The following is a 27514-nucleotide window of genomic DNA, read 5'->3' on the forward strand; positions in this document are numbered from 1 at the left end:
CATAATTATGTATTTTGAGTGAACTATTCCTTATTCCTTAGCCCATCCACACATGGAAATTGGACAACTATTCTCTCACCTTGCAAGTAGTCTATGGGCCAGTAGTTTCTTTTGTAAACTGTCTCTTGGAACAGCTGATTTGCAACAGATAGTGTAGGCCAGAGTGTGCCACTATTATAAAATTTACATTATTTGTCAAGGGGCAGTTTGCAAATATTACAGTGTTAATTTCCTTGGCGAATAATTTCCGTCATTGTTTTTCGTCAACGACATTTTTTCAATGACGAAAACGAGATAACAAAATAAAAAATAATTCATGATGACAAAAACTATCACGAAATGTATTGACAATTTCGTCAACGGATAAAAACGAGACGAAAATGTTAGGGAGAGACGAGTTGGGAAGGGATCCAAACAGAAGTAGTCTCTTTGTGCGGTCTGTCTCTCTCTCTCTCTGTCACGCTCTCTCTCTCTCTCTCTCTCTCTCTCTCTCGCTCTTTGCAGCAAACTACTGAATGATGCGCATCAGAGGGGATTTAGAAGTGGGTATACGCAATGCCGACTGAAAAATAAGTAGGTATACGCCTTATACCTGCGTATACCCTGCACTACACCACTGGGGGCAAACAAAAACCCTGAAAAGAGCACTGCACAAGCAAATCGCCCCTTCATTACCAACTGCAAGTGCAAACTGCTTCAGCTGCAAGACTAGTCCACCGAGGCTGGCTCTCTTGCCCTAAAGCCCCTTTATAATTGGAGCGTTTTCTGCTCTGATCTGAGATTCTAGACAAAAAACTCTCTTCCCTGCTGTGTGACTTCTTGGTGACGATGCTGCAGCAATGATGGCAGCCGCTCTGAATGGATGAACTCTTCACGCCTCCTCACAAAGGATCTTATATGTGCCACAGTAATTCAGAGTTGGCGTTGCGAAGTGTCAGCGAATTAAGAGCAATCTTTCCGATATGATCATTCTCGCGCTTCCCTGCACAAACCTTTGGTGAATCTGGGCCTCTAGCTTTTGTGAGGAAATGTCATGAATATCCTTAGTTTCATTTTTCATTTATTCTGTACTTAATCGGGTAGTGTCGAGACAGACCTGATGAGAACGAAAAAACATTCCGAAAAATGTCAAAGAAAATCTTCAGTATAATTCAGTCACATGTTCCAGCAGTCAAACAGTCAGCAACATTCAGGTGACATGCATTTGAAAAGCAATCACAAACATGTAGAAAATGTGAGATTTCATTGCTTTAAAGGGGGGACAAGAAATTACAAATTCAAAAAGAGTTTTGCAGTCTGTTCAATTTATTAGGTGATTCTCAACCTTTTTCATATCAAGGACCCATAATTTAGTCCACATTAGAGCCACGGACCCCCATTTGATGAGTTTTTGCCTCTCAGACCCAAATCTGAGAATATTTTTTATTGTTAGATATGATTTTGTCCAGAGTTCCGTGACTATCTGTATTGGTAGAGCGATAACAGTGAAACTATGATCAAAATAGTCATTCTTCTACATTCTCTAATTGTGATCACATCTTGTAAATGAAATAATGGTGAAGTTTAACAATTTCTCAATTTGCTGGGGACCCCCTGGAGCCCCCTCAAGGACCCCGGGCGGTCCCCGGACCCCATGTTGAGAACCACTGGTGTATGGTACCAGAAACCAGTGTTGCCAAGTTCAGAATTTATGCATGGAGTATTTAAAACTACCCAGTCCTGTGATCGGGTACCAGAATTACAGGATTTACAAGGCAGAAGACAGTCTCCATAATAAAATAGACACAACTATGGATTGTACAATGCAACAATACAATTTTTTTTTACTATCAAATAAGAAGCATGCTTTGTTTCTGCAAAAAAAAAATCAAATATTTATCCTAAGATTTTGCCAAAGCTATAACACCTGCAAATGATATGGACACACTTCTCTACAGCAGAGGGCAGTGTAACATGTTACGACCTCACTGACTTGTAAATGTGAATGTTTGCATGTGTGTATATATGCATGCTGGTTGTTTGAACTCACCAGTCGCATGCTGCTTGCACACTCCGGCCTCCTGTTGACACTAGTGCTTTCAGTCTGTAAAAGAGCAAAAAAGAGAGAGAGAGAAAAAGGCTTGTTGTTACAATTGTGTGTATCTCTCCATATTACACGTCCGCTGCTGCAACCCATTCACAGTACATGAAGACGAAGACAAAGAAGATGAGGAGGCTGAAGGGAATGAGGAGAGAGATGATGAAGAGGGTGAAGGCCATTGAGTGTGAGGTTGTGGTTGTTGTTCAAAGTTAACTTTAAGTGAATTTATTGCTGTTTTCTGTATTCTGTGATTTTTTCGCTAAATATCCTAAATTATGTAAATGGTTGGATTTTTGTTACAATCTACCTTTCAAATGAGCTAACTTGGGCCAATTTTTGAGCATTTTTGAATTGTCACTTTTTTCATTAAATATGGTGTTTTTATTAATGATTATGCTAATAAGGGCATGACAATGAGGCTAGAAATGTTTTCTTATATTTCATATGCACTATGCAGTACATTACCATTAAAATAAACTTACTCTGAGAAGTCTGTGACGATTTTTGATTTTCTTCTTTATTTTACTTGACTAATTATGCTAATTACGCAAATTGCCCAACACGCAACTCTTAGCAACCAAGTTGAATTTCATCCACAAGGCCTAAAGATGACATTTCAATCATAAAAGTTGATAGGAAACACCATTACTGGGTCCACGAAATTTCCAGTAGACTATTATCTTCAACAGCACTAGGAATTTTCACCTGCAAGTTAACTCATCTGCATTCCAAACCGTGTGCTTCAACAGTGCATGACTTGTGGTCGTACAGTTCAAAAAGTGTTAACGCAATGTTTCACAATTACTTCACTCAGACGGGCTGTTGGGTGCACCGAGTCTTTTCTTGCACTGAGTTTCACTTCTCTTTCCAAACCAGCTTAGCAGCACGGGGTCACACTGATCTGGCGCTCTGTACAGTATTTCTTATCCTCTGGAGTTTTCTGGGAGCGGACGGCAAATAAAGGTAGAACGGTTCCGGATGCGCACCTTATGTGGAAACTTTGACTGTATAAACAGTTTCACCGCGAGATGCACCCGTCGCTGAATAAATATAGCCCGAGAGTAAGAGGTTTCAGAGAGGGGAGAGGGGAACTATGGCAAAGGTTCAAAGGTGTTGACTGCAAACTGAACAGAAATGCCACTGGGGTAAGGTAAAAAGTAATGTCACTGGAAAAAAAGAAGAGAAAACCTGTGAATTATTCAGCTGTTTTCCCTATTCCACTGACTGACTGCAGTGAATGTTTAAGCAGAAAATTCAGCAACAGTCTAATCAGAGAGAAGAACAAAGGGAAATGGAAATGAGTTCGTTTTCTCACAGGTCAGAGTTTGGGTTAGAGTGTGCGTGTTTGATATTGGTGGAAGGAATAAACTACAAATTTTACTCTCATTAGTGAAATTGAGTGGCTTTTTTGTGTACATTTTTTAGTAATCTTTGAAGACAGTAATTTTACTTTTATTTGGGTTCAGTTTTGACTGATTTGTTATACTCCACAGCATTTTAAACCACATGCATTACAGAGGACAAATTGTGAAGGCTCTTTTGTAAGCAAGTATGTGGAGTTACATTGATTGATTGATTGATGTGTTTATTTGAGTGTGCTGCACCATTTATGGTGCCCAGCCCATATGGGCTTACAAGACACTAGACAGCAACAACAGCCAGGATGGCCACATGACAAATCATAATGTAAGTTCCACAAATTCAAAAGGAGAACATTTCAAAAACATTCAGTTTCCATGGCAGAAATGTCCTATTATGTTGGATACAGTGTTCTCTGTCTTAGCTGCCATGCATTTTCTATAAATCTTGCTAAGACAAAAATCTCCTCATTAAAGAGCCAACTCAACATATCACCTTCAGACAACCAAAACAAATCAGGGTTCTTCTGAACTGAATTTTTTTCAAATAGATACAAGTTACAAGTATGTGTATGCCACTCTAAATGTATCAAATTATTTCATCAAATAAATAATTTCACATCAAATTATAATTATTTATCAAACGTACCCATGATAGTAGCTTAGTTAACATGCATCCATTATTGGTTTGTGTTAGCCTGGTTGTTGTATGGGCTGGGCATTTTCAATTTTTAAAATCACAAATCTCATAATGACATGAATTTCAGAAGACGCTTCTGACCCTGCTCTCCATAACACAGCACCTGTTTAACACATTACACTGTTGTGTTCACAGTTTACTTTATGTGCTTTATTTTGTTTTGTTTTGTTTTTCAATTAAAAGAACCTAATTTGGTCTTTTGTCTCCCATCCTTTTTCTATTGCATGGGTAAGTAACTTTATACTTTTACATGCGTAGATTTGCTCCTGTAATTGAAATTCTACTTAAGTAAAATTTCAGCAAAGTAAGTACTTCCACTTGAGCAGAATATTTTGGCACTCTTTCCATCCCTGAGTGTAGATCAGCGATGAGTTAGATTTATCGGGAACTATGAAATCAGCAGAATTAGTGCATGCTCTGAAAAACCGAGCCAAACTTATTCCGTGACACAAGACTTGAGCACAGCACTAACAACTAGCCAACACAGTCTGGAGGCTGAACGTGGAATCCTGACTCAGAGGAAGTGTCAGTTTCTAAGAAGCTCCTCCAGGGCAGTGTGGGGGACGATCCATTTGTGCGCTGAAAGCCCTTTAAATCAAACGTGTGAGTAAATCACCGAGGGATGACTCCTCTTAACCGTAACAAATGACTTCCAGTTACATCGAGAAAGTGATTCATGGCGAGGGTTCGCTTTGGGGGTCGGCTCGTTACGTGAATTATATTCTCACTGTGCATGCTGCTGATATCTATCTATTTATTATCTGCTTTTCCTGGCTGTCCTGGGAAAGGTCACTTAAGGTCAAGTCACTTTCAATTCAGAAGGTAGACTAGACACTATTGATTGATTATTATCAACAGAACAAATACTAAAAGTGGAAAAGTGGAGTATACATTCTAAACCGGTGGTTCTCAACGTGGGGTCCGGGGACCGCCAGGGGTCCTTGAGGGGGTTCCAGGGGGTCCCCAACAAATTCATGAATTGTTCAACTTCAGCATTACTTAATTTACAACAAGTTAACACAATTAGAGAATGTAGAGGAATGACTGTTTTGATCATAGTTTCTCTGTTATCTCTCTACCTACAATACAGATAGTTTTCTGGACAAAATCATATCTAACAACAAAAATATTCTCAGATTTGGGTCCGAGAGACAAAAACTCATCAAATGGGGGTCCTTGATATGAAAAAGGTTGAGAATCACTCTTCTAAACAGTTGAACTAATCCCAGCAGAGCATTTGACAGATGGCCAAAAAGCACAATATTTTTTACAATATGATATTATGGCAGGAGGAAAATTTGTATTAAAACAGCTTTGGCAACTGTTTTGCACTGATCAGAAAGATATCCAGGTACTGATTTGACAAAACGATGCAGATAGCAGCTCTGGGTGTCACCTCAACTTTCATTTTGCCACTGTACAGTATTTCCACTGGTTTTCAGTCACTGGTATGTGTCACGCAGCAAAAATGATAAAAGGAGCTGTTTAAAAGACAACGCAAATACAACGCTGACTCGTCCCTCCGCTCCTCCAGCCTTGACTCGGTAACACCTGAAGGCTCGGCTAATAAGCGGGAGAAGGAGCCGCAGATCAGATTATTCATAACAGGCCCAGAGAATCTAATTAGCCACTGCTCAGGAGATAAGAACTTCTGAAAGCTAATGCAATTTCCTTCTCCTCGGCACGCACGGTGACAATAGACGTTGCTCCTGTGGGATGGGAGGAGTGGGGGGGGGGGGGGGTTGAGGTGCTGCAGAGGTGTGTGTGTGTGTGTGTGTGCAAGTGTATAGGTTTGTGCATGTATGACTGCATGATTACTGTATGTATTAGGGTTCGACCAGATACCGATATTTCTGGATTGAAGCTACTGATAGTGGATATTTTGTGCCAGTGAACTTTGCATATATTTTTGACCATGTTCATGTTAAAAAATGAAAAAAAAAAAAAAAAAAAAATGGAAAAGCTTTTGAAACAGCATTTAGATCAGTGGTTCTCAATGTGGGGTCCGGAGACCACCAGGGGTCCTTGAGGGCATTCCAGGGGGTGAATTGTTAAACTTCATTATTTTGTCATTTTAGAATGACTATTTTGATCATAGTTTCACTGTTATCTCTCTACCTACAGTACAGATAGTCATGGAATTCCGGACGAAATCATATCTGACAATAAAAAATATTGTCAGATTTGGGTCCGAGAGACAAAATCTCATCAAATGGGGGTCCGTGGCTCTAATGTGGACTAAATTAGTGATATGAAAAAGGTTGAGAACCACTGATTTAGACCATCATGGGACACTAAAACTCTCCACTGAAAGTCACACTAATGAAATTCTTTTCGGTGTGTTAGCAGCACCTTAAGGCAGGGTGAGACAGGTTTCACTGCAGGTTTGACACCCTGACACCCTTAAACTGTTGAATGAGATCATATTCTCACCTCCATCATATCGGCAGTTGGAAAAACACTGACTGGCCGATATCAGATTTTTTCAGACAAGAAAAAAAAAACCTCAAGATGTGACTTCACCACCAGAGCAGAAACACAGTCAGCTTATCGATGGCTGTCTGGTTTTTATAAAGCTGCTGTCAGACCCAGGTGTGAACCTACACACCATGCACATGTGTGAGAGAGAGAGAGAAAGAAGGAAGAGAGACCGTGACAGGGAGGCTGAAGGTTTCTGTTTAAGGAAGGGACTTCTTAAACCACTTCATCACACACCCACACCCCATGCAACAGTAAATCAAGCCAGAGACGGAGAACATAAAGGAAAGCCTTACCGCATACTAGCACCTGGGCAGCATGCAGTGTTTAAACACAAACTAGTATCTGACCGAAACACACGGGGCTTTCACAATCATGACCGAGGGCTGGAAAAGAGAAGTAGGTCCTGTGATGTGAACGTCAGTCAATTTGTCAGCCTGTTAGTCAGTTAGTGAGGCAGTTAGACTGTCAAGAACAGATATATATACCCACCCAAATGCAATTCCACTGCGATTCCTAGTATAGTTCCCAGAAGTACTCTGATCCTTTACTTAAGTAAAAGTACCAATACAGCAATGTAAAAATACTCCATTACAAGTAAAAGTCCTGCATGAAAAATCCTACTTAAGTGAAAGTACATAAGTATTAGCAGCAAAATGTAGTTAAAATATTCAAGTAAAAGTAGTGGTAGAGTAGCATCAGTGTGTAAGCAGCATGTTACTGTTGTAGCTGCTGGAGGTGGAGCTAGTTTGAATTACTTTACATACAGTTAGCTAGTTTAGTCCAGTGGTTCCCAACCTAGGGGTCGGGCCCCTCCAAAGGGTCACCAGATAAATCTGAGGGGTCGTGAGATGATTAATGGGAGAGGAAAGAAGAAAAAAGTTTTTACACAAGTTCTGATACACAAATCTGTTTTCAGTTTTTGGACTTTTTCTCTAATCTTTGATTTTTGCTGAAATATGGGATCATTTGAACATTTATTGAAATGAAACCATGTGAGGTTTAGAGGGAAAAATCACTATTTGGTGGAGCTGTTAACAACTCATAGACATCTGAAATGTGACCCGACTACACACTGCTTTTTGTAAGACGTCAAAAGCCAAAAAGGTTGGAAACCACTGGTTTCATCTTTAACAATGTGTTGTATTTTAAAAGCTTGTTATATTATCCATTGTGTCAAATCTCCATCTGAAAAGTAACTAAAGCTGTCAAATAAATGTAGTGGAGTAGAAAGTACAATATTTCCCTCTGAAATGTAGTGGAGTGGAAGTATAAAGTAGCATCAAATGGAAATACTCAAGTAAAGTACAAGTATCTCAAAACTGTACTTAAGAACAGTACTTGAGTAAATGTACTTAGTTACTTTCCACCACTGATAGTTCCTAGCATATGCCAAATATACATATAGAGGGAGCGGGGAAATCTTCTCCATCTCCTCATCTGTCATGTCACATGTGCAGCTCCATAGAGAATGGATTGGACAAGATGGAAAAAGTTGTTGTGACAGCGAGTGAGAAAGATGATTTGATGAGCGTGAAGGTGCATTTACTGGCTCAAAACTGATACAATAATGTCTAGAGGTTTTGGGTGTGAAAGCTTCTGCAAAGATAGTCTCCCACTCATTGTCAATGCCAGGCTACACTGCCGTGAAAAAATATTCAGTTGTTTTTGTGGGTTATAAAAGTTCAGAGGGGGTCTGAGAGCAAAAATGAGAAATGAGAGTTGGTGTGCAAGCTAATCAAAGGTGAAATCTTAAGGTGTGAAAATGGAATGAGCCTTCAATATCTCACTATCTCATAATAATTATCTCTAGCTGTTTGAAGACTTTTGCTAACAACCAGGCCAGATTTGTATGGACCCTGGAGTGAGCCATGACAATAATTATAGTATAATAATTATTATTATTCACTTGTTCAGTGGAGAATTATTATTAATTAATTAGTAGATAATTAAAAAAAAAAAAATTCTGTTTTAATCAATGAATAAATTACTGGATCTATAACTTGATCTGCAAAATTATTTTCAAAAAGACATTTATACTGATAATCCATGACATTTCCATATAAATAAATGTCTGTTTTGCTATACTCTCTATCACTGATTGATTCAACCTATAAACAGTCCATGAAAGCTTTTACATAGTCTGTTCTAAACAGCCGGTGTCTGGTACCTCTTTCCTGGGAAAAATCCTCTCATTTCCAGTGTGTTTAGAATAAATAGAAGAAGAACTAGGTAGTTAGCATGAGCAGCGAGAGCCACCATGGCTGAACAGACAAAGAAAAGAGAAACTCAAACTGCATCAACAGAAAATCCAAGGAGAAAGACGTCACAGTGAGCGCTGAGCACCAGAGATGGAGACAAAATAAAAAAATAAAAAAACGCAAATCTCACAGATTACCACTTTAAAGGAATAGTTCACCCAAAAATGAAAATTCTGTCATCATCTACTCACCCTCATGCCAAATGAAACACAGGTGAAGTTTGTTAGTCCATATAACACACAGGGAGGTTGCCAGCACAACTTGGTAGCAGCCTTCTCCAAAACAACTGAAGTCAATGGGGACCTGTTCTTTAGAGTTCCTAAACAAAAACAGCCAAACAATCACACTGTGATTAGAAAGACCTATACACCATTATTTGTTGCAAATCGATCAGCCGTAGTTAAGATTTGCACTAAATGATGGTGTAAATATACTGTAGGACTTTTTGGAACTCTGAAGAACTGGTCCCCACTGACTTCAGTTGTTTTGGAGAAGGCTGCTATGGAGTTGTGCTGGCAGCCTCCCTGTGTCTTATATGGACAAACTTCACCTGTGTTTCAACTGGCATGAGGGGGAGGAGATGATGACAGAATTTTCATTTTTGGGTGAACTATTCCTTTAAATTGTTATTTTTGTTATTCCATTTACTAATCTGCTTTCCTCTTCCGTATACATCTCATAATTCATTTCAATACTGCTGACACTGCCTGCTTGGGCCACACTTAATTACAGGATGACTCTTTCTCATTAGATGACCAATGTGCAACCAATGTGCCAAGCTAATAATTATTGAGAGTATGACGCACCTCCCCCACTCCCTATCCACTCATAAGCCCACTAACTGGCACAGTCCAGGATCCATAGATTTGGGCAAATCCTGTCCAACACGCTGACTGATTTTGACCCTCACCATCAGAGCAAAGTTTGCCTGGGTCCAGACCTTTGACTCCGCCCACTCCACCGAGTTGACTGATTCTGGTCTGGCATCGTGACATGAAACAGCGGTTTCTCGGTTGAAAAATGATCCGTCCAATGAGCACCGGGGGGGAATAACGATTAGCCAATCAGTTCCACGGGTGGGACTAACGGCGTTGTCAAGCTGTTGTCAAGCTGTGCGCCCGAACCAAGGAGGAGTAATAACAATGGCGACCGCTATAGACAAGATAGATGCTGCTATCCAGGCTGTTCTAAATCGATTAAAAGTACCAATTACTTTGAAATCCGAAATACTTTGTTTTTACTTCACTCCGTGTTGTCGAAGATGCTCTATACTTTCTGAACCATCTCTGGTGTTGTCATGGCTACGCATCAGTGTCGACTTAAAATGACGTTAGATTCAGGCGGATACGTCGGTCTCTAGTGATTGGTTAGGGAAAATCGAATCCCCCTCCCCCACGGAAATCGGTTAGAGTGGAGGCAATGTCAGACTGAAGATGGAAATGGAGTGGAACGAGTTGACAATTCTGCCTGATATCAGGCAAGAGCAAAGTTGTAAGTACACAGGTGGCAGAGCCATATCAAGCCACGGTCAAAGGAAATTCCTGAAGACTTTTCTTTCTTTCCAGACTGGAAAATGTGCCATAGCCATTTCTAAAGCTCTGGGACTCCATCAAAGACAGTCAGAGGCATGTGGTGCAAATGGAGAAAGTTAGCGATACGGGTGAATCCGGCTGTATGCCAAAGTCGTTCCAAGAAAAAGGAGTACAATAATCCAGGAAGTTAGAGAAAACCCTTCCAGGAATCTTGCAGGGATCTCTTGCCTCAGCTACAGTCAGTGTTCATGACTTCACCATCAGAGAGACACTGAGGTAAAATGAGTACAATAGTAAGGCAGAAACCACTGTTCCCTAAGAAACCTGGATGATCCTCAGGACTTCTGGAGCAATTTCTGTTCGGGATCATGGACAGAAGAGTCAAAAGTGGATATTTCTGGGCCAATTTATGGGCACTGTTACGTCTGGTGAAAACCAAACACTGCATTCCACGGTCAAGGCCTCATACCAATGGTCAAACATGGTGGCAGCGGTGTCTTAGTTTGGGAACGCTTTGCTGCATCAAGATCTGGATGACTTGCCACCGTTGAAAGGAACTATACTGCATGAATTCTGCTCTGTATTGGAGAATCCGACAGGAGGATGTCAGGTCATCCATCCATTAAGCTGAAGCTGAAGCTACCGCGGGGTCATGCAGCAAGACCATGATCCAAAACACAGCAGAAAGTCTACATCGGTGTGGTTGAAGAAGAAATTCCAAAGTCCAGACCTAAACTCCAGTAAGGTTTTGGGGTAGAACTTAATACATAGAGTTCATGCGCGAAACCCAGCAAATGTCACTGAGTTGAAGCAGTTTTGTATGGAAGAACGGGCCAAAATTCCTCCACGGCGCCAAGAGAGTGATCAATTATTGCTGGAAGTGTTTGGTTGCAGATATTGTTGCTAAATGTGGTGTAATCGGTTATTGAGTCAAAGGGGGTGATGACAGGGACATTGCGTGAGCTTAGAATTATAAGGTTCTATCTGCCTTCAGGATAGTTCTGAGATATTGGGCTTCAAAGGTTTCTGCATCCATTGAGTTAAATGGAGATGGGTCCTTTTGTTTTAGAAATTACAGACTCAAAAATCATTATTTTCAAAAAAATAACACCACACATATGTCAACAGCCACTCATAGTATAGGTTCATGCGACTCAGTTTTGATAAAAAGATCAGATAGAACCTTATAATACCAAGGTCACAATTGGGTGCTGCATAACTTCCCTCAATAAACATTTGGTTGAAGATCTGATAACATTCAGTGTCAAAACTATGCAAAAATCCAGACGATTTTTAGGAAACTACACTGTACATGGTTATAACATCACAGATTAAAGTTTGGGTTTTCCACACAGCATTTTCCAGTGTTAATAATTGTTGATTTTTCAGTGACATTTACTTTGAGTTGACAAGTGTTGATTTGTCCAGAGCTTGTAGAGCTGATCTGGCTCTGGGGCCTGCTGTTAAAAACGATCTAAGTGATAAATGACCTGATAGAAACACTGGCATGGAGATGTTTTTTACACTCTCAGAGTTTCATTAACCGTAACAATTTCGCTGTGTGGTTTCTTGGGTTTGGCCCAGATTTGTTCACATCCACAACATGTGATCCCTTTCAAATGAATGACCTTCCCTCCCCACGCTTTGTTTTTCTTTTTGCTCATACCATTGCACAACCAATCGTCATTGGAGCATCTGTTCAGGGCTTATTACATCAACTATCCTACATTCCCGTGTGCACTGAACTGGTCACTGGCCATGGACCACGGACACCGGGAGCGCCTACGTGGACAGACCTTTGCCTTGCTTTTCTTTTGGCTCTAACTGATGAGGAACAGATTTCAGACAGTTTGCAGGAGGTAGGACTAAAATAAAATTGTGATTCTTTGGGAGATCCCATTACTTAAGTCCCATCTATTGTTTTTTTTTTCTCCAAGATCATATTTCTAAGTTCTAGCAATTCATTCTTCTCTTTTGCTTTCTCAATATATTGACTTCTAGCAGGTAAAAAAAAATCCCAGGGTACATTGGTCTAACTTCTACCAACTTTTTTTTGCCTTTGCTATCTCAATATATTGACTTACAAATAGGTGAGTTTCTTTGCAAGGGTCCATTGTCTACATTCTAATTTTTTTTTTCCTGTTTTTATCTCAATACTACAGAGATACAAAAATAAGACAAAAAAAAATTCACCTGTTCTGAAGTCTAAAGTCTTAAGTCTTCTTGTTTATTGAAATCAACATGACAGAAAACAAATTGGAGAAAACTTAGATAATTAGATCCCCCAAGAAAATCCCACACTATGTATTTTTCCTCTTGCCTCTCAAGGCTTCTGTCATGTTGGGATGTTGTTTCACAAGGCGAGGCCTAAGCCGAGTCCTACAAGCCGATGAGAAGCTGGAGGGGATTCTAGGAGGAGCCCATGTAAACACAGGAGGGAGCATATTTATGGGAGCGATCTAATTTCAGTTTGAATCATGAAAGAAATCGAATCCAGCGTATTCAGAGAGATCGTGGCCTGAGGTTTGCTGATCAAAGCGAGGCCTGATCAGTCCGGTCTAGTGGGAAGAGAGAGCTGCCTCGCTCGAAGCCTCAAAGGCCGGCTCCTCACCGCTCTCCGAGTCTTCATGATAACAGTACAGCAGTGCGACATCTTGATGTTCACTTTTCAGACCTCATCACGCTGTTGAATAGCACTGAACTAAGCTGAGTGGCTCTATGCTGTCCTAAGTCACAGCAAAAACACATCCAGCATGAAGTGGAGGTGCTTTGGAAAGATCTTGTAGTTAGGTAGTCTTCTCTATGATATTAACATTAGAAAGCCCAGTGGATTTTGGGAGTCTAAGCGAGAGCCTTTAAGCAGTCAATTGAAGAGGGTAAATATAGCTACAATTACTACAGACATGACATGCTGTGACATTAACACATAATTGCATACCATATTTTGGGCTGATTTTGAGCTGTAATGCATCTATTGTAGAATTGTCCATTTTTGGCATTATTCAAAATTAAGGGGGGTGGGGTAGCATTTTGATTAATTTCAGCCATCTTGGGCCAAAATGTGCATTTTTTTTTCTTCCTCTGATTACAGAGTGGCTACTGAAAATTTTGATGTATAAAACATCAGTGTTTTTACCATGTGTAATTTTGCTTGGTGCCAATCACTGAAGTTGCCATATTTCATGGTCTAAATTCACACTTGAGCATACTAATGCATCAATACTTCTATATTCGTCTCAGATGTTTAGGTACATGTATAAATGTCAGTTTGAGAGATATTTTGTGTTGCTAAAATGAATATAAATGAAGTTACAAGCAAAACCAGCAGCATACAATTTTCGTTTTTTTTTATTCACATTTATATACATTTATGGATCATTTATGGAACTTTTAACACAAAGTCCATAAGGGTGTATAAGGGTGCAAAAACGCATTTAAAAAGTAGTGCCCAGATGTGGGAACGAAAATCACTTTCTAGCCACTTTTTCTTAGTTCACCTTATGGCCTATACTATTTCCTCATGTGATTCTGAAAATCTACATTGGTTTGCACAGAAAGTCGGTCTAGGAAAAGTTATGGAGGGACATTTTGAGAGCTGAGATAATTCAATTATAAAATTCAAAACAGCCATTAGTTGATGACGGCTTGGCTTTTCTACTGTTAAATGACAAAATGTCACTGTCAGCCCACAGCGGACTGCTCTTGCCAGTATGACTGGTAGTTGTTTAGTTTGTTGGAAGACTGGCGGTCAAATCCCGTGTTTCCCAAAGACAACACTACCTATACTGTAAAGCCACAAACCAGATAATGACAGACCATCTGCAACGTCAATCAAAAATAAGGCTCAAAGCACATGGAGTTAGGAAGCCAAAGGCAATTGGTGAGTAAGAAATAGTAAGAAATAGTATGGTCTTCTTGGCGGTGAGAGAAAGTTGCTGGGGTTTGACTGATATGGGATTTGGGGTTTGACTGATATGGGATTTTGAAGGCCAACATTGATACCAATGTTTTGGGGGTTTTGGGCTTTCTTTCATCATTCCAAGTATTCAGTGTTTCCCACGGTATTCTTTTCAGGGTGGAAAAGCCTCTGAAACAGCATTTACACCATCATGGGACCCTAAAACTAAACTAAAGACTAAAACTACTACTACCAATAAAACATATTGTGGCGTCCCATTGCCATGTTTCCCAGAATGCCGTGCGGCATTCATTGTTCAGCACTAATAAGTTGTGTTAAGTTATGTTAAAGTTATGTTAAATTAAGTTATGGGAATGATTTGGTTAAAGTTGTTATTGTTGAATCGGTTGCTAAACAGTGTATGTGAAACTGACATAGTTTAAGTCAGTGATTCTCAACCTTTTTCATATCAAGGACCCCTAATTTAGTCCACATTAGGGCCACATTTGATGAGATTTTGTCTCTCAAACCCAAATCTGAGAATATTTTTATTGCTAGATATGATTTTGTCCAGAATTCCATTACTATCTGTATTGCAGGTAGAGAGATAACAGTGAAACTATGATCAAAACAGTCATTCTTCTACATTCTCTAATTGTGTTAACTTCTTGTAAATGAAATAATGCTGACGTTTAACAATTCATCAATTTGCTGGGGACCCCCTGGAACCCCCTCAAGGACCCCTGGTGGTCCCCGGGACCCACGTTGAGAACCACCGGTTTAAGTGATGTTAGGTAATAAATACCATAAGTGGGAAAAGTTCAAAAGTGATTTCTCTGCTGTCAGTGTGGTTGATACAAGCTGTATGTGTGAAGCAAGTTGACAGGTGTTGCACGTCAAGAAACCTCAGCTCGCCACATTTATGCATACTTGTGTTTGTATTTAAGAGTTTCCCATAGACAACAAGTGTAGCATTGATCCGGTAATCAATTAAACTGCATCATATCCGTTTGAGAGGTGGACCACACTGACTCGCCGATATCTGTTTTTTAATAAAAGGCCAAAATCGGCCCCATGTATCTGTCTAACCCTAGCAGCTACCACGCCCTGATTCCCCATGATAACGTTACTGCTCCACAGCTGCACCACTGCCTGATCGTCCCAGCAGAAACTCTCAGAGACTGTGGGTTGAGAGCCTGCAGACTAAATAAAAGGTCTTTGTAAGAAAACGTCCCTTGATGGTGTTACTTCCTCCGCGCTGAAAAATTTAAAACCGAATAAAGGCTATAACTTCAAAATGAAGGCGAGTGAAGAGGTTGTTTCCCCCTAGAGCCATCAAAGTCATATCTACAGAATGTGTTTTTTTTTTATTTTTTTATATTTGTTGAAACATTATTGCTGCACCCCTCGCCTACAGGTCATTATTTTGACATGTAATGGCTGTAATCTTTTCTGTCATCTAACGATCAGACACTGACAATCTATGCCCTGCGTGTGAGAAAACCACTCGCTAGTTCTCGCCCACTGAGATGTGAAAGTGATTTTTCCAACCGTAGAGAGATCCTCTCTGAAGTGCTCGGCTCACAGAGACAGGAAGAGGAACAGACAAGGCACTGAGAAATACGCCCACACAATACAATACAACACAACGGACCTGTACATCACACACGCATGTGTCCCCTAATGTTCAAGTTCAAGACTTCACTGCATTGCAGCGAGGCCTAAAAGCACAACAGATGCTCACAATAAAGAAAATACACAGAAACATACAAGACATTATTAATATGAACAGTGGTAAGAGCATTAGATGTAATGCCAAGGGAAGTGGGTACAGAGGGTGGAGAGCTTATCTGTTATGGTTTAGCAGGCAGCGGTGGAAGAAGTACTGTGGGTAGTCTAATCTATAACAATGCTATTTTATAGTTATTTTATAAAGATGATCAAATGTTTTAAATATAAAATATTGATCTGAAAAGTAACTAGTAACTATAGCTGTGAAATAAATGTAATGAAGTAAAAAGTACAATATTTCCCTCTAAAATGTAGTGGAGTATAAGTACAAAGTAGCATAAAATGGAAATGCTCAAGTAAAGTACAAGTACCTCAAAATTGTACTTAAGTGCAGTACTTGAGTAAATGTACTTAGTTACTTTACACCACTGTTAGCAGGTTCATGGTTCATTTAATGTGCTATGTAGGAGTATAGCTCCCAAATGCAAGTGTGTGCAAAAGGCTATAGCGGTTGTAATGTGTAAAAAACCCATAATCTATTTACAAACTAGGTGTAGAAGAAACTTCTGAGTTGTGCAGCTACCCCACCTCTCTGTTTAAGTATGTGTGGATTATGAAACCCTGCTGTGGTTTTTAGTGAGCCACGCACCAAGTCAAAGGCAAATATCCATTTCTGCTTGCATCAATGGATAATGTTCATTCCTGAGGGCCAAGAGAATCATACTCTTGTTACTCTAGCTGAGTAGTTGCACATTTTGGAACATTTATTTTTAAATCAGCAATTTTATGTTTTCTTTTTGTTGCTTTGAGGTGTTTTACTTTGCTACATTTTAAATAAGAGTAAAACATGATGTAGAATCTCAAGTAGAGAGTAAAGTTCATCTGCAAAAAAAAAAAAAAATTACCAACTGTAACATTAAAGCCTCAAATGTATCCATGATAGTAGCTTAGTTAACATCCACCCAGCTACAATATTATTTGTTTGCATTCGCCTGGTTTTTGTTTAGCTAGTTTGCGAGTTAGTTAGTTTAGCTAGTTAGCTAGTTTGCTAGCCTTGTAGCAAAGGAAACATCAATGTAGTAATGGCGATGGACATTTTCAGTGTTTTTTTTTTATCACAGATGGAATAATGACATGAATTTCACAATCTTATTTTTATAACACTCAGCATAGTCCATAAAAACCTGTAAAATATCTTTACTCTGAGTAGGTTACATTTTAAATAAACTACTTTTTACTTTAGGCTACTTAAGTTAAGCAGTAATTTTACTTTTACTCAAGTAAATTCAGGAAAGTAACACTACTACTTCTATAGGAAACTGTGGCACTTTTTTCCACCACCCCCATTGATGAAGTGTTAAACTTCACCATTATGTCATTTAGAAGTTAACACCATAACACCAAAGAATGTAGAAGAATGACTGTTTTGGTCATAGTTTCACTCTTACCTCTCTACCTACAATGGAGATAGTCATGGAATTCTGGACAAAATCTGACATTAAATAACATTAAATGACATTGAATATCTGACATTAAAAATATTTTCAGATTTGGGAACCGAGAAACAAAATCTCATCAAATGGGGGTCTGTGGCCCTAATGTGGACTAAATTAGGGTCCTTTATATGAAAAAGGTTGAGAATCACTGTGCGAGACGACCGTAAAAATGAAAGCTGTAATAAAAATATATCACTCCATATAATGGCAATTAAAATATCCCTCTGTACATTTATAGTACATATGTTATATGCTATATGAAATGTTATCTTCATTGATGATACAATCTCCTAAATTACACACACATACATACATTTTCCTGAGTACCGTGAATTAACTATTGCTTTGAGAAAATGAAACTAAAAAGCGATAGACATCAACAAAAGAAAACCTGGGGTTAAGTTTAGTCACACTTTGTGCCCACACATTTAGTCACTTCTCTTCCGTGTAACTGCGTTCTAAACCCCCCCAAAACGCTCCATAAACAATGTAAAGACATAAACGGCCAATGACACGGAAAGTGTTTCCGTGAATCAGAACTGTGAATCACGTGGAACGGATGAGGCACACGGACAGATGTGTTAAGACCATAAAGGTCAAAATTAAAAAAAAAAAAAGAAAAATCGAAGAACATATTCAGGCTTCTGCAAATGTAGCACCAGTTTACCAGTTCGGCTGCTAAACGGCTTGATACAGAGATCCACTGACTATACTGTCTGCTTTATTACACTGGTGTTTTTAGCCCTGCTTACTATGCACTTTAAGTCACTTTATTTACTGTCATTGCACAATCTTTTTTTTTTGCATTGTGGAATTATATATTTATCTACTGCATGAACAATCTCCATATGTACAGGTCCTTGTAGTTTAAAGTTTTTAGTATCTTATGCTTATGTACAGTGCAGTTACTTTTATACAGGTCAATTTTTATTGTGTGTATTGTTATACGTTTATTGTGTGTATTTAATTGTGTGCCGTATTTAAGCTACTGGCTGCCTAAATTTCCTCTGGGATTAATAAAGTATCTATCTATCCATCTATCTATCTATCTATCTATCTATCTATCTATCTATCTATCTATCTATCTATCTATCAAAATGAATAGAAATGACAGAAATGACCAGAGAGGCCAAAGCTGAGAGGGTTTAAGTGATAGTGTTTGACTGATATGGGTTTTAGAAGGCTGATATGATGCCAGTATTTCTTAAATGAAGCTAACTGATATTTGGTGCTGAAAATATAAACAATGACAAGCTTTCAGTGTAGAAAGCCTCTGAAACAGCATTGAGACCATCATGGGACACTAAAACTCTCCACTGAAACCCAGACTAATGACATTCTGTTAGGTGGGTTAGCAGCTCTGACAGACTGTTGAGTAAAATCATCCCATACACACTGGAATGACTTCATGCCTGCATATTCATATCATAGAGTGTGGAATCTGATCAAAATGCCACAGAATTACACATAGGCCGACATATCATGGCCTGATAGAGCGTCATCAGTCATACCCCAGTGAGTCATAATGAAAGTGGTAAAGGTACCTCAAGCTGAGCCAGTTATCTTGAGAGTGATCAGATTCCACACACGTATGCTTTATTATGATAATTATCACTATCAAGGGGTTCAGTGGAGTTTTAGTGTCCCATGATGGTCTAAATGCTGTTTCAGCAGCTTTTCCACCCTACTCTATTTATTATTACTACTTATTATACTTATTTCCACTTGCCATATGACTCTATTTATTGTATCTTACCTGTTTAATCAATGTTAAGACTGATGGAATAAATGTCTTAGGACCATTTAGTAGTACTTTTTAGGGTCTTAGGTTAGTCTTAGGTGTTTTGTAGGTTGTAAATGTTACTGTATAATACATGCACTTTATCAAATCTAGACGTGTTAGTAAACATATATTTTAAATACTATCTGCTTAGTGTCTGGGCCCCTGTTCTCAAGCTTCATTTAGCTTATCAGGGTGTCCCATTTCACATATCTCCATTATGTCTGATTGTACTTGTATTTTAACTTATTTGTGAATTTGGACTGAACTGAACTGACAAGAATAAAATTATGGGGGGGGGAAACGCGGAGTACTAATTTATTTGGCATGAAAGATACTGGATATTGACACAAAATATCGGCTATCAGAAGCTTCAATCCAATAAATATCGGTCTTTTCTAAGCCAGGAAGATAGGGAGCAGATGGCCACAACATCAGCTCAAACAGCCATGCACACAGAACACATGCAAAGAAATACTCACACACACACACACATGCACACACACACACACACACACACACACACCACCCACTGAACTCCCCTCTGAACTCCCTTCTCCTCTCATGCCAGTTGATCAGCTGTCCAGCATTTATATAGACCACATATGGGCCCACCCATGTAAAAGAAAACACACACACACAGACAGACACACACAGACACACACACACACACACACACACACACACACACACCACCCACTCGCGGGAAGCCTCCTTCAGCTGAGCAGCTCTGGGTCACTGTGGGAAATCCCATGGCTCTGTGTCCTCCGGCTGCATGCATCCTCACACTTCCTGTTTACAAACCTGACAACACACACGCACACACACACACACACACACACACAAACCCACAAATAGGAGGAAATATGTATACTCTATCAAAAATACAAACATTTGTGGAGAGACACATAAGCACACACACACGCAAACATGAACATACAAATAGGCATACGCACACGTGGACAGAAACACACACACACACACACACACACACACACACTACAGAGCTAGCTTACCACAGTATTGACAGAAGTATAACCACAGTATTCTCTTCCTCTGTTTCACTGCTTTACAAAGTGCACTCTCATTTACATGCATTTGAAAAGCAATGGTGACAATATAAATGTACATTCAGTTCAGTTCAGTAAAGTTCAGTTAAGTTTTAAGCCATTAGATTGGAAATACTCATCAAACAACCTCATTTAAAGCTGCACTAGGCAAGATTTGCATGTAAAAATCCAGTTGTCTTATCAGTCTAAATCATCATCAATAACTGAAACACTGCAGATTGAACCTATTTGACCAAATGAAATCCTGGTTGCTGTGGTGGAAAGTACTCAGATCCTTTACTTAAGTAAAAGTAGCAATACCAAAATGGGAAAATACTCTGCCCTGCATTCAAAAGTTTACTTGTATAAGTAAAGACGTATTAGCAGTAAAATGTACCTAAATATCGTAAAAGTACTTATTCTTTCAGAGTGTTAAATTCTTCCCAGTGGTGGAAGAAGTACTGAGATCTTTTACTTAAGTAAAAGTAGCAATACAACAATGTAAAGATACTCCATTACAAGTAAAAGTCCTGCATTCAAAATCGTACTTAAGTAAAAGTACTTAAGTATTGGCCGCAAAATGTACTTAGAGTATCAAAGTAAACGTACTCATTATGCAAACTGTCCCAAACTGTAAATTATTGGAATATTAATACTGATTTATTGACATACATGTACATGTAAGCAGCATTTTAAAGTTGTCAACGTGAAGCTAATCTTAACAATTTAGCTATACTTTTGGGTAGTCTAATCTATAACAATGTTATTTTATAGTTATTTTATAAAGATGATCAAATGTTTTAAATATTAAATCTTGATCTGAAAAGTAACTAGTAACTATAGCTGTGAAATAAATGTAATGGAGTAGAAAGTACAATATTTCCCTCTAAAATGTAATGGAGTATAAGTACAAAGTAGCATAAAATGGAAATACTCAAGTAAAGTACAAGTACCTCAAAATTGTACAGTACTTGAGTAAATGTACTTAGATTCTTTCCACCACTGGTTATTGAAGCATTAACCTGTAAGAAGTATTTTAATGTTGTCGGTCTAGTAGTTTAAACTCTAACTACGCATCATATTTTATGAGCTTATTGTATGTTTTGCATGTAAAACCTTGTTCTGCCAAGTAACTAGTGACTCCAGCTGTCAGATGGATGTAATGGAAGAAAAAGTACAACATTTCCCTCTAAAATAAAGTCTTGCAAAATGGAAATACTCAAGTAAAGTGCCAGTACCTCAAAAGAAATGTACTTAGTTACTTTCCACCTCTGGGTGTCAGTATGGCCACTTCTCCTCCCACCCACAGGAAGTGATGAATCAAAACTTCAGAGGCAAAATCCAAAGTGTCTCCTGAACAGCAGTGAGCAGAGAAAGCCTGGACTCTTTTCCTCTCTCTCGTCTCTCCCGTTTCCTTTGACGTCACCCCACAGGATTTCTGGGTATTGAAGTTCAAAATGTTTTCCGACGGTTACCTCTCGCTGACGTTCGGAGCCGCCAAAATTGCCCAGCGGAGTTTATTTTGCCTCGATAATCTCCGGGGCACATTTACATAAATTGTTAAACAGTCTGACTTGAACATGAAAAAGCTTTCCTCCAACTCTCACAAGGCATTGTAGCGAGGACTGCCAAACGCTGACAGAGGGAAAATGTCTTTAAACCAATTTTGGGGTGGCAGGATTTCAAAAGGGAGCAAGAAACTGCAATGCCAATCAAATAAAGATAGTTTTGATCATTTATGAAATAATTCCAGAGTGGGAATATTGACTCTAAGCCAGTGATGTAGTGGTAAATAAAAAAGTGCTTTAACTACGAGCTCCAGTCGGCGATCATTATAAGGCAAACAACAGTGGTGGAAGAAGTACTCAGATCTTTTACTTAAGTAAAAGTAGAAATACCACAGTATAAAAATACTCTGTTACAAGTAAAAGTCCTGCATTCAAAATGTTACTTAAGTAAAAGTACAAAAGTATTAGCATCAAAATGTACTTAAAGCAACAAAAGTAAAAGTACTCATTATGCAGAATGGCCCATTTCAGAATAATACAGTATATATAATATTATTGAATTAGAATTACTGATGCATTAATGTGTAAGCATCACTTTAATGTTGCAGCTGGAAAAGGTGGGGCTGATTTCCACTACTTTATATAATACTGCTGGGTAGCTTACAGTAATCTATAATAATACATCACAATGTATTAGTTGATTATATTTTGTATTAATAATCTGAATCTGCAAAGTAACTAGTAACTTAAGTTATCAAATAAAGGTAGAGGAGTAGAAAGTACAATATTTCCCTCTGGAATGCAGTGGAGTAGAAGTATAAAGTAGCATAAAATGGTAATACTCAAGTAAAGTACAAGTACCTCAAAATTGTACTTAAGTACAGTATTCGAGTAAATGTACTTAGTTACTTTCCACCTCTGGCAAACAACCACCAATATAAACAACAATCAGTTATATTTTTCAGAAAAAAGCTATAATCTATGCTTTTTTTCCTCTTAGAACACCCTATCCTCATATAACTTGATGGATTTATGAATGAATTTACACTATAAAGATTCATGTGAGGCCTCAAAAAGGTGGGTAAATTCTATTCTCCAAATAAAAAAGGTGGGTAAAGTGAGTTAAGATGGGCTTACTCTGCACTATCTCAGCTTATCCCTGCTCTAAGCGTTGATACCCTCCTGGAAAACAAACGTCTCAGAGGGTTCTGTGCAGTTTGTTCAGTTGGTCCTGAGCTGCTGCGGTGGCTCTGGTTGTATTGGCGGAACTGTGTGTTTGTTCTCAGAGACTTTGTTTCTATACTGGGCCAGCATTGTGCTGTCTGCGGCGGAGGGGGGGGGATACAAACTTCCGCCCTCACAATAATAGAACTGATAATCTTTTTCCTGTTTTACTGTACATTGTTCTGCAGAGTCTCCAGCTCGCCAGGGCAGACACAAGTATATACTGGGCTTCCACTGATATGGGTTTTTACAGACCCGTATCATGGTAGCCGCTGATAGCTTATATTTTGTGCTCATATACAAAATCAGATTTTTATGCCAAAACATTACAAGTATTTAGAGTTTTCCCCAGAATTGTATTCTTAAGCCCCTGAAACAGCATTTAGACCGTGAAACACAGGATAATAATCATAATAAAAATGAAGTCAGGTTAAGGGATTCCCACAGTTAACCAGTGTAGCATTGATCAATTCTATGATAAATACTGTATGTAATCAATCAAACTGCATCATATCCAGCACATCTATGGAGGTCGACACCGACCATACCAGTTTATAATGAAGGACAATATTGCAATATATACGCAAACAGATTGGTCCATCTCTAGTATATACACACATATGTCCTACTCCTGCATAATGTAGACACTCTCCAAATGGGATGTTTATTGTCGTTATACTAAAACCATAAAGCATTAAGTATAAGTAGTATATGAACTCATGGATGCAGTCAATCTTCGGTGCATCTCTGTATGGACGGTTGCATTGACTGTCTGCAGTAACGTATAAAGTGGAGATATTTAATATATTCAATGCAATTTCTGGTAAATGATCCCACATAATGGGGCATTTGCTTGTGAACTGTACAATACAGTATGGATCAATACCGCTGTTTCACTACTGATACTGACTCTGACAAATAAAGTTTAAGTATCAGCACATTCAATGTATTGATCCAATCCATTACTTTTACTGACCAATACAGACTCAGACCATTCATTTGGAGTCACTGGACAAAAAGATTGAGATATAATCTATTTGCCTCCATTAGGGAGATCTTCCATTAAACAAGGCAGAGAATGAGGTGGTGACACATGGGATTGGATTTTAGCACTGGGGAAATTCTATGATGCCGATATTCTATTGTATCGCCTGGTATCGGCCAGATATTTTATGATAGCATCGCTAATAACAGATTGGATTTTTTGTTTCACACAAGTTAGCTAGTTATCCTAGCTGACCTTCCAAGTTCAAACTAGCCATACTAGCCTATAGCTCTCTGGGTCAGTGATTCTCAACCTTTTTTATATCAAAGACCCCAAATGTAGTAGAGCCATGGACCCCCATTTGATGAGATTTTGTCTCTCGGACTCAAATCTGAGAATATTATTATTGTCAGATATGATTTTGTCCAGAATTCCATGACTATCTGTATTGTAGGTGGAGAGATAACAGAGAAACTATGATCAAAATAATCATTCTTCTACATTCTCTAATTGTGTTAACGTCTTGTAAATGAAATTATGGTGAAGTTTAACAATTCATCAATTTGCTGGGGACCCCCTGGAACCCCCTCAAGGACCCCTGGTGGTCCCCGGACCCCACGTTGAGAACCACTGCTCTAGGTAAGCTAGTTAGCTAGCCTGCTGACCTTCCGGTCTCATAAATGCCATAGGAGTGAATGAGTAAAAAAAAAAAATTCCATTTATACTTTATTGATCAGGGTTCCTTCTTTGCCATTCAAGTTTGCCAGTTAGCTGAGAAACTGTTGTTCTTTGGCTCCGCCCACTGAGGTTTAACTCGACCAATGAGGTTTTTTCCTGCCTCCGAGACACGACTAAAACTCCAATCTGCTTACAGGGTTCCTACACATTTTCAATTAGAAAATTCCAGACTTTTTCCAGACCTTGATTTGTTTTGAAGATTTTGTCTGGTGTTCAATATGATTTAGGCAGATAGACATCTTGCCCCTGCTAACTAGGTCATATCACTGTATAGATGAAGATTGTTCTTCACAGCCACAAATATCACAATATGTGAGATGATTGGCAGGGTTTCCATTTTAAAATTCCATATTTTTCCCAGACCCTATGTTCTTGACTGGATTTGATTTTGGTGGGTATTTGATATAATGCATGCTGACAGCGGCTGGGTAATAAGAGCGTCCCTCTATCTGAACATTATTCTTCACATCAACAAAAACTGTGGACTCAAAGTGGCTCTACAGCAACATAAAAGCTAGAATTATGTGTGTATCGGACCTGAACCGCAACATTTTGCATACTTTTCCAGACATTTTTTTTCAAATTCCCAAACTATTCAAGACCTGGAAATGATCAAATTCATTTTTAATCCTTTCCCAGACTTTCCAGACCTGCGTAGGAACCCTGTGCTTAATACTAAGCGGAAATCCGGGCTGCGTGTCGTTCCCGGTGAAAATGAAGTCTGGATTTGGAGCCTTTTGTTGGCAACATGAGCGAAACAATAAACATCTTTCTTCACAACTCCTTCCTGTGTTGTTTGTTCCTCTCCCTGCTCATTAGTCCTAATTGATAGTTGGAGAAAGATTACAGACAGTCCAGCCAGCCAAAACCACAGATGACTGCTCAGTGTTCAGACAGGTTATTCACTCACTGACTAGGCTCCAATTATACACACATATTCATATACAAATAAACTAGTTCACACACACACACACACATACATACACACAAAGCAAGTATAAACCAGCAGATGCTCTCGTTCTCTCCCCAGCTATTATTATCCATTACACTGGCTGTACCACAGTTGTACCACAATATTAACTATAGCAAGCATTACGCTGACAAGCCCCTTACATAAACTGATTATTTAATGAGACACTTTTCCTTTGGTTTTCTTTTGAAGACATAAACCGCGTTCAAGTCTACTTTTAAACCTGAGCCTATGCTGCAAGCAAGGTTACAGGCAAAAACCTCAAACAGCATTATTACAAATGTATGACAAAATACCAAAAATGCATTTGGCCTGTCTGTGAAAAGGTGATGGATCCTTACTTTTTTTTTTTTTTTTTTTACTTTTAAACTCTAAAAACAAACATCAGGAAATTTACTATTGAATATAATGAGCAGGAAGTCCACTTTTTTTTTTTTTAGATATTTCTATAAGTAAGGAGTGATAAGAGTGAGGTTATTCTCTCAGTTTGCTCAACACAATTATCAAACGCATACATAATACATACGTAATACATAAATATCAAATGCAACAGAAAGAAGGTTCAAGCTACCTAAAGCGAAAAACAAGTGTGATACAGAAAACTGTCATGTACAGAGCCATGGTCAGGTGGAATTCATTGTTTTATTGTTCAAGAGAATACTAAAGATCGGTTCAAAATTTTGTTAAAACGGTATCTCCAAATACTTCAGGAACCATAATTGAATTGTGTGTGAGCAAACTAGAAAAAAAAATGGTGTAGGAAATAAAATGTATACCTGGGTGAAAGTAGAAATCCCCTTGGCAGAGAATGAAAAATGTATTTTAATACCCTATTTTCTTGGAATTACATGTGTGAAAGCGCAGGATGGATAAATATATAATTTAAGAAGGTCATTCAGACAAGGATTTATGTTTGCTATTATTCTGAGGAATATTGTTTCTCTTCCACATAGTATGTACTTGATTGTTAATTCAATGAGATGATGAAATTATAGTGTGTATAAGTGTGTATGACTGTATGTGTGGTGGACCCCAGGGAGAATAGCCAATGGAAAGAAAAGAAAGAAAGAAAGAAAGAAAAGGAGCAGGTGGGCATCCATATAGATCTACACAAGAAACCCTCTGCCAGAAACTCCCACTTCAAACCAGCCCGCCTACGAGCCAGTTCCACAGGATGAGACTTTTATACGAACAAAGTAATGATCTAAAGAGTAGACTAAGGGATAGGAGGAGGTACAAAGAGAAAAAAAATCATAGACAAAGCAATGAATAAACATTCACAGAAAACACAAGGGTGCTGTTTAAACCCCACTCCAAAGACCAAACAAAAAAAAAAACCCAAATCAGATTATTCTCCACAGGCTTAAGAACTACACCATGCCATAAATAAACACTGGCATATTCTCAGTTCCTTTAAAACCCCTCCCTGTTCAAACGAGCCCCTAACACTGGAGACATGGTAGCGTGTTCTGATCTGAGTCCAGTTTTTACAAAGGGATGCGCCCACTTTAAGCCTCCCATCACTGGGAAAATCAGAGCAAGAAAAGGCAAAAATCTTGGTTCTCTTTTCTCTGCTATACTTGGATAGCGATCAAGCTTGAGCCTTTAAGAGCTAATGCGACTGTTAATATAACACATCTTGGATTTTAATATCATGTCATTAATACTTGTTCCTTTTTTCCCCTCTTTTATTAACTTATTAAGGATTTTTAATACCGAAATGTTA

The 27514-nt window shown here is 38.7% G+C and overlaps 1 protein-coding gene across 1 annotated transcript in view; it reads right to left on the reverse strand.

The window, feature by feature from the left end:
• The window catches only part of LOC139667896 (ubiquitin-associated and SH3 domain-containing protein B-like), a 64773-nt gene that overhangs the window by 14913 nt on the left and 22346 nt on the right, over positions 1-27514 (reverse strand). The window contains exon 2 of the mRNA XM_071547380.1: positions 2030-2083. Coding sequence (XP_071403481.1) covers positions 2030-2083 — 54 coding nt within the window. The remainder of the gene's footprint in view (positions 1-2029; positions 2084-27514) is intronic.

Source organism: Centroberyx affinis, unplaced genomic scaffold, assembly GCF_046629955.1.
Source record: "Centroberyx affinis isolate AG114_WGS23_722 - 3 ecotype Tasmania unplaced genomic scaffold, CSIRO-AGI_Caff_v1 ptg005859l_1, whole genome shotgun sequence".
Taxonomy (NCBI): domain Eukaryota; kingdom Metazoa; phylum Chordata; class Actinopteri; order Beryciformes; family Berycidae; genus Centroberyx; species Centroberyx affinis.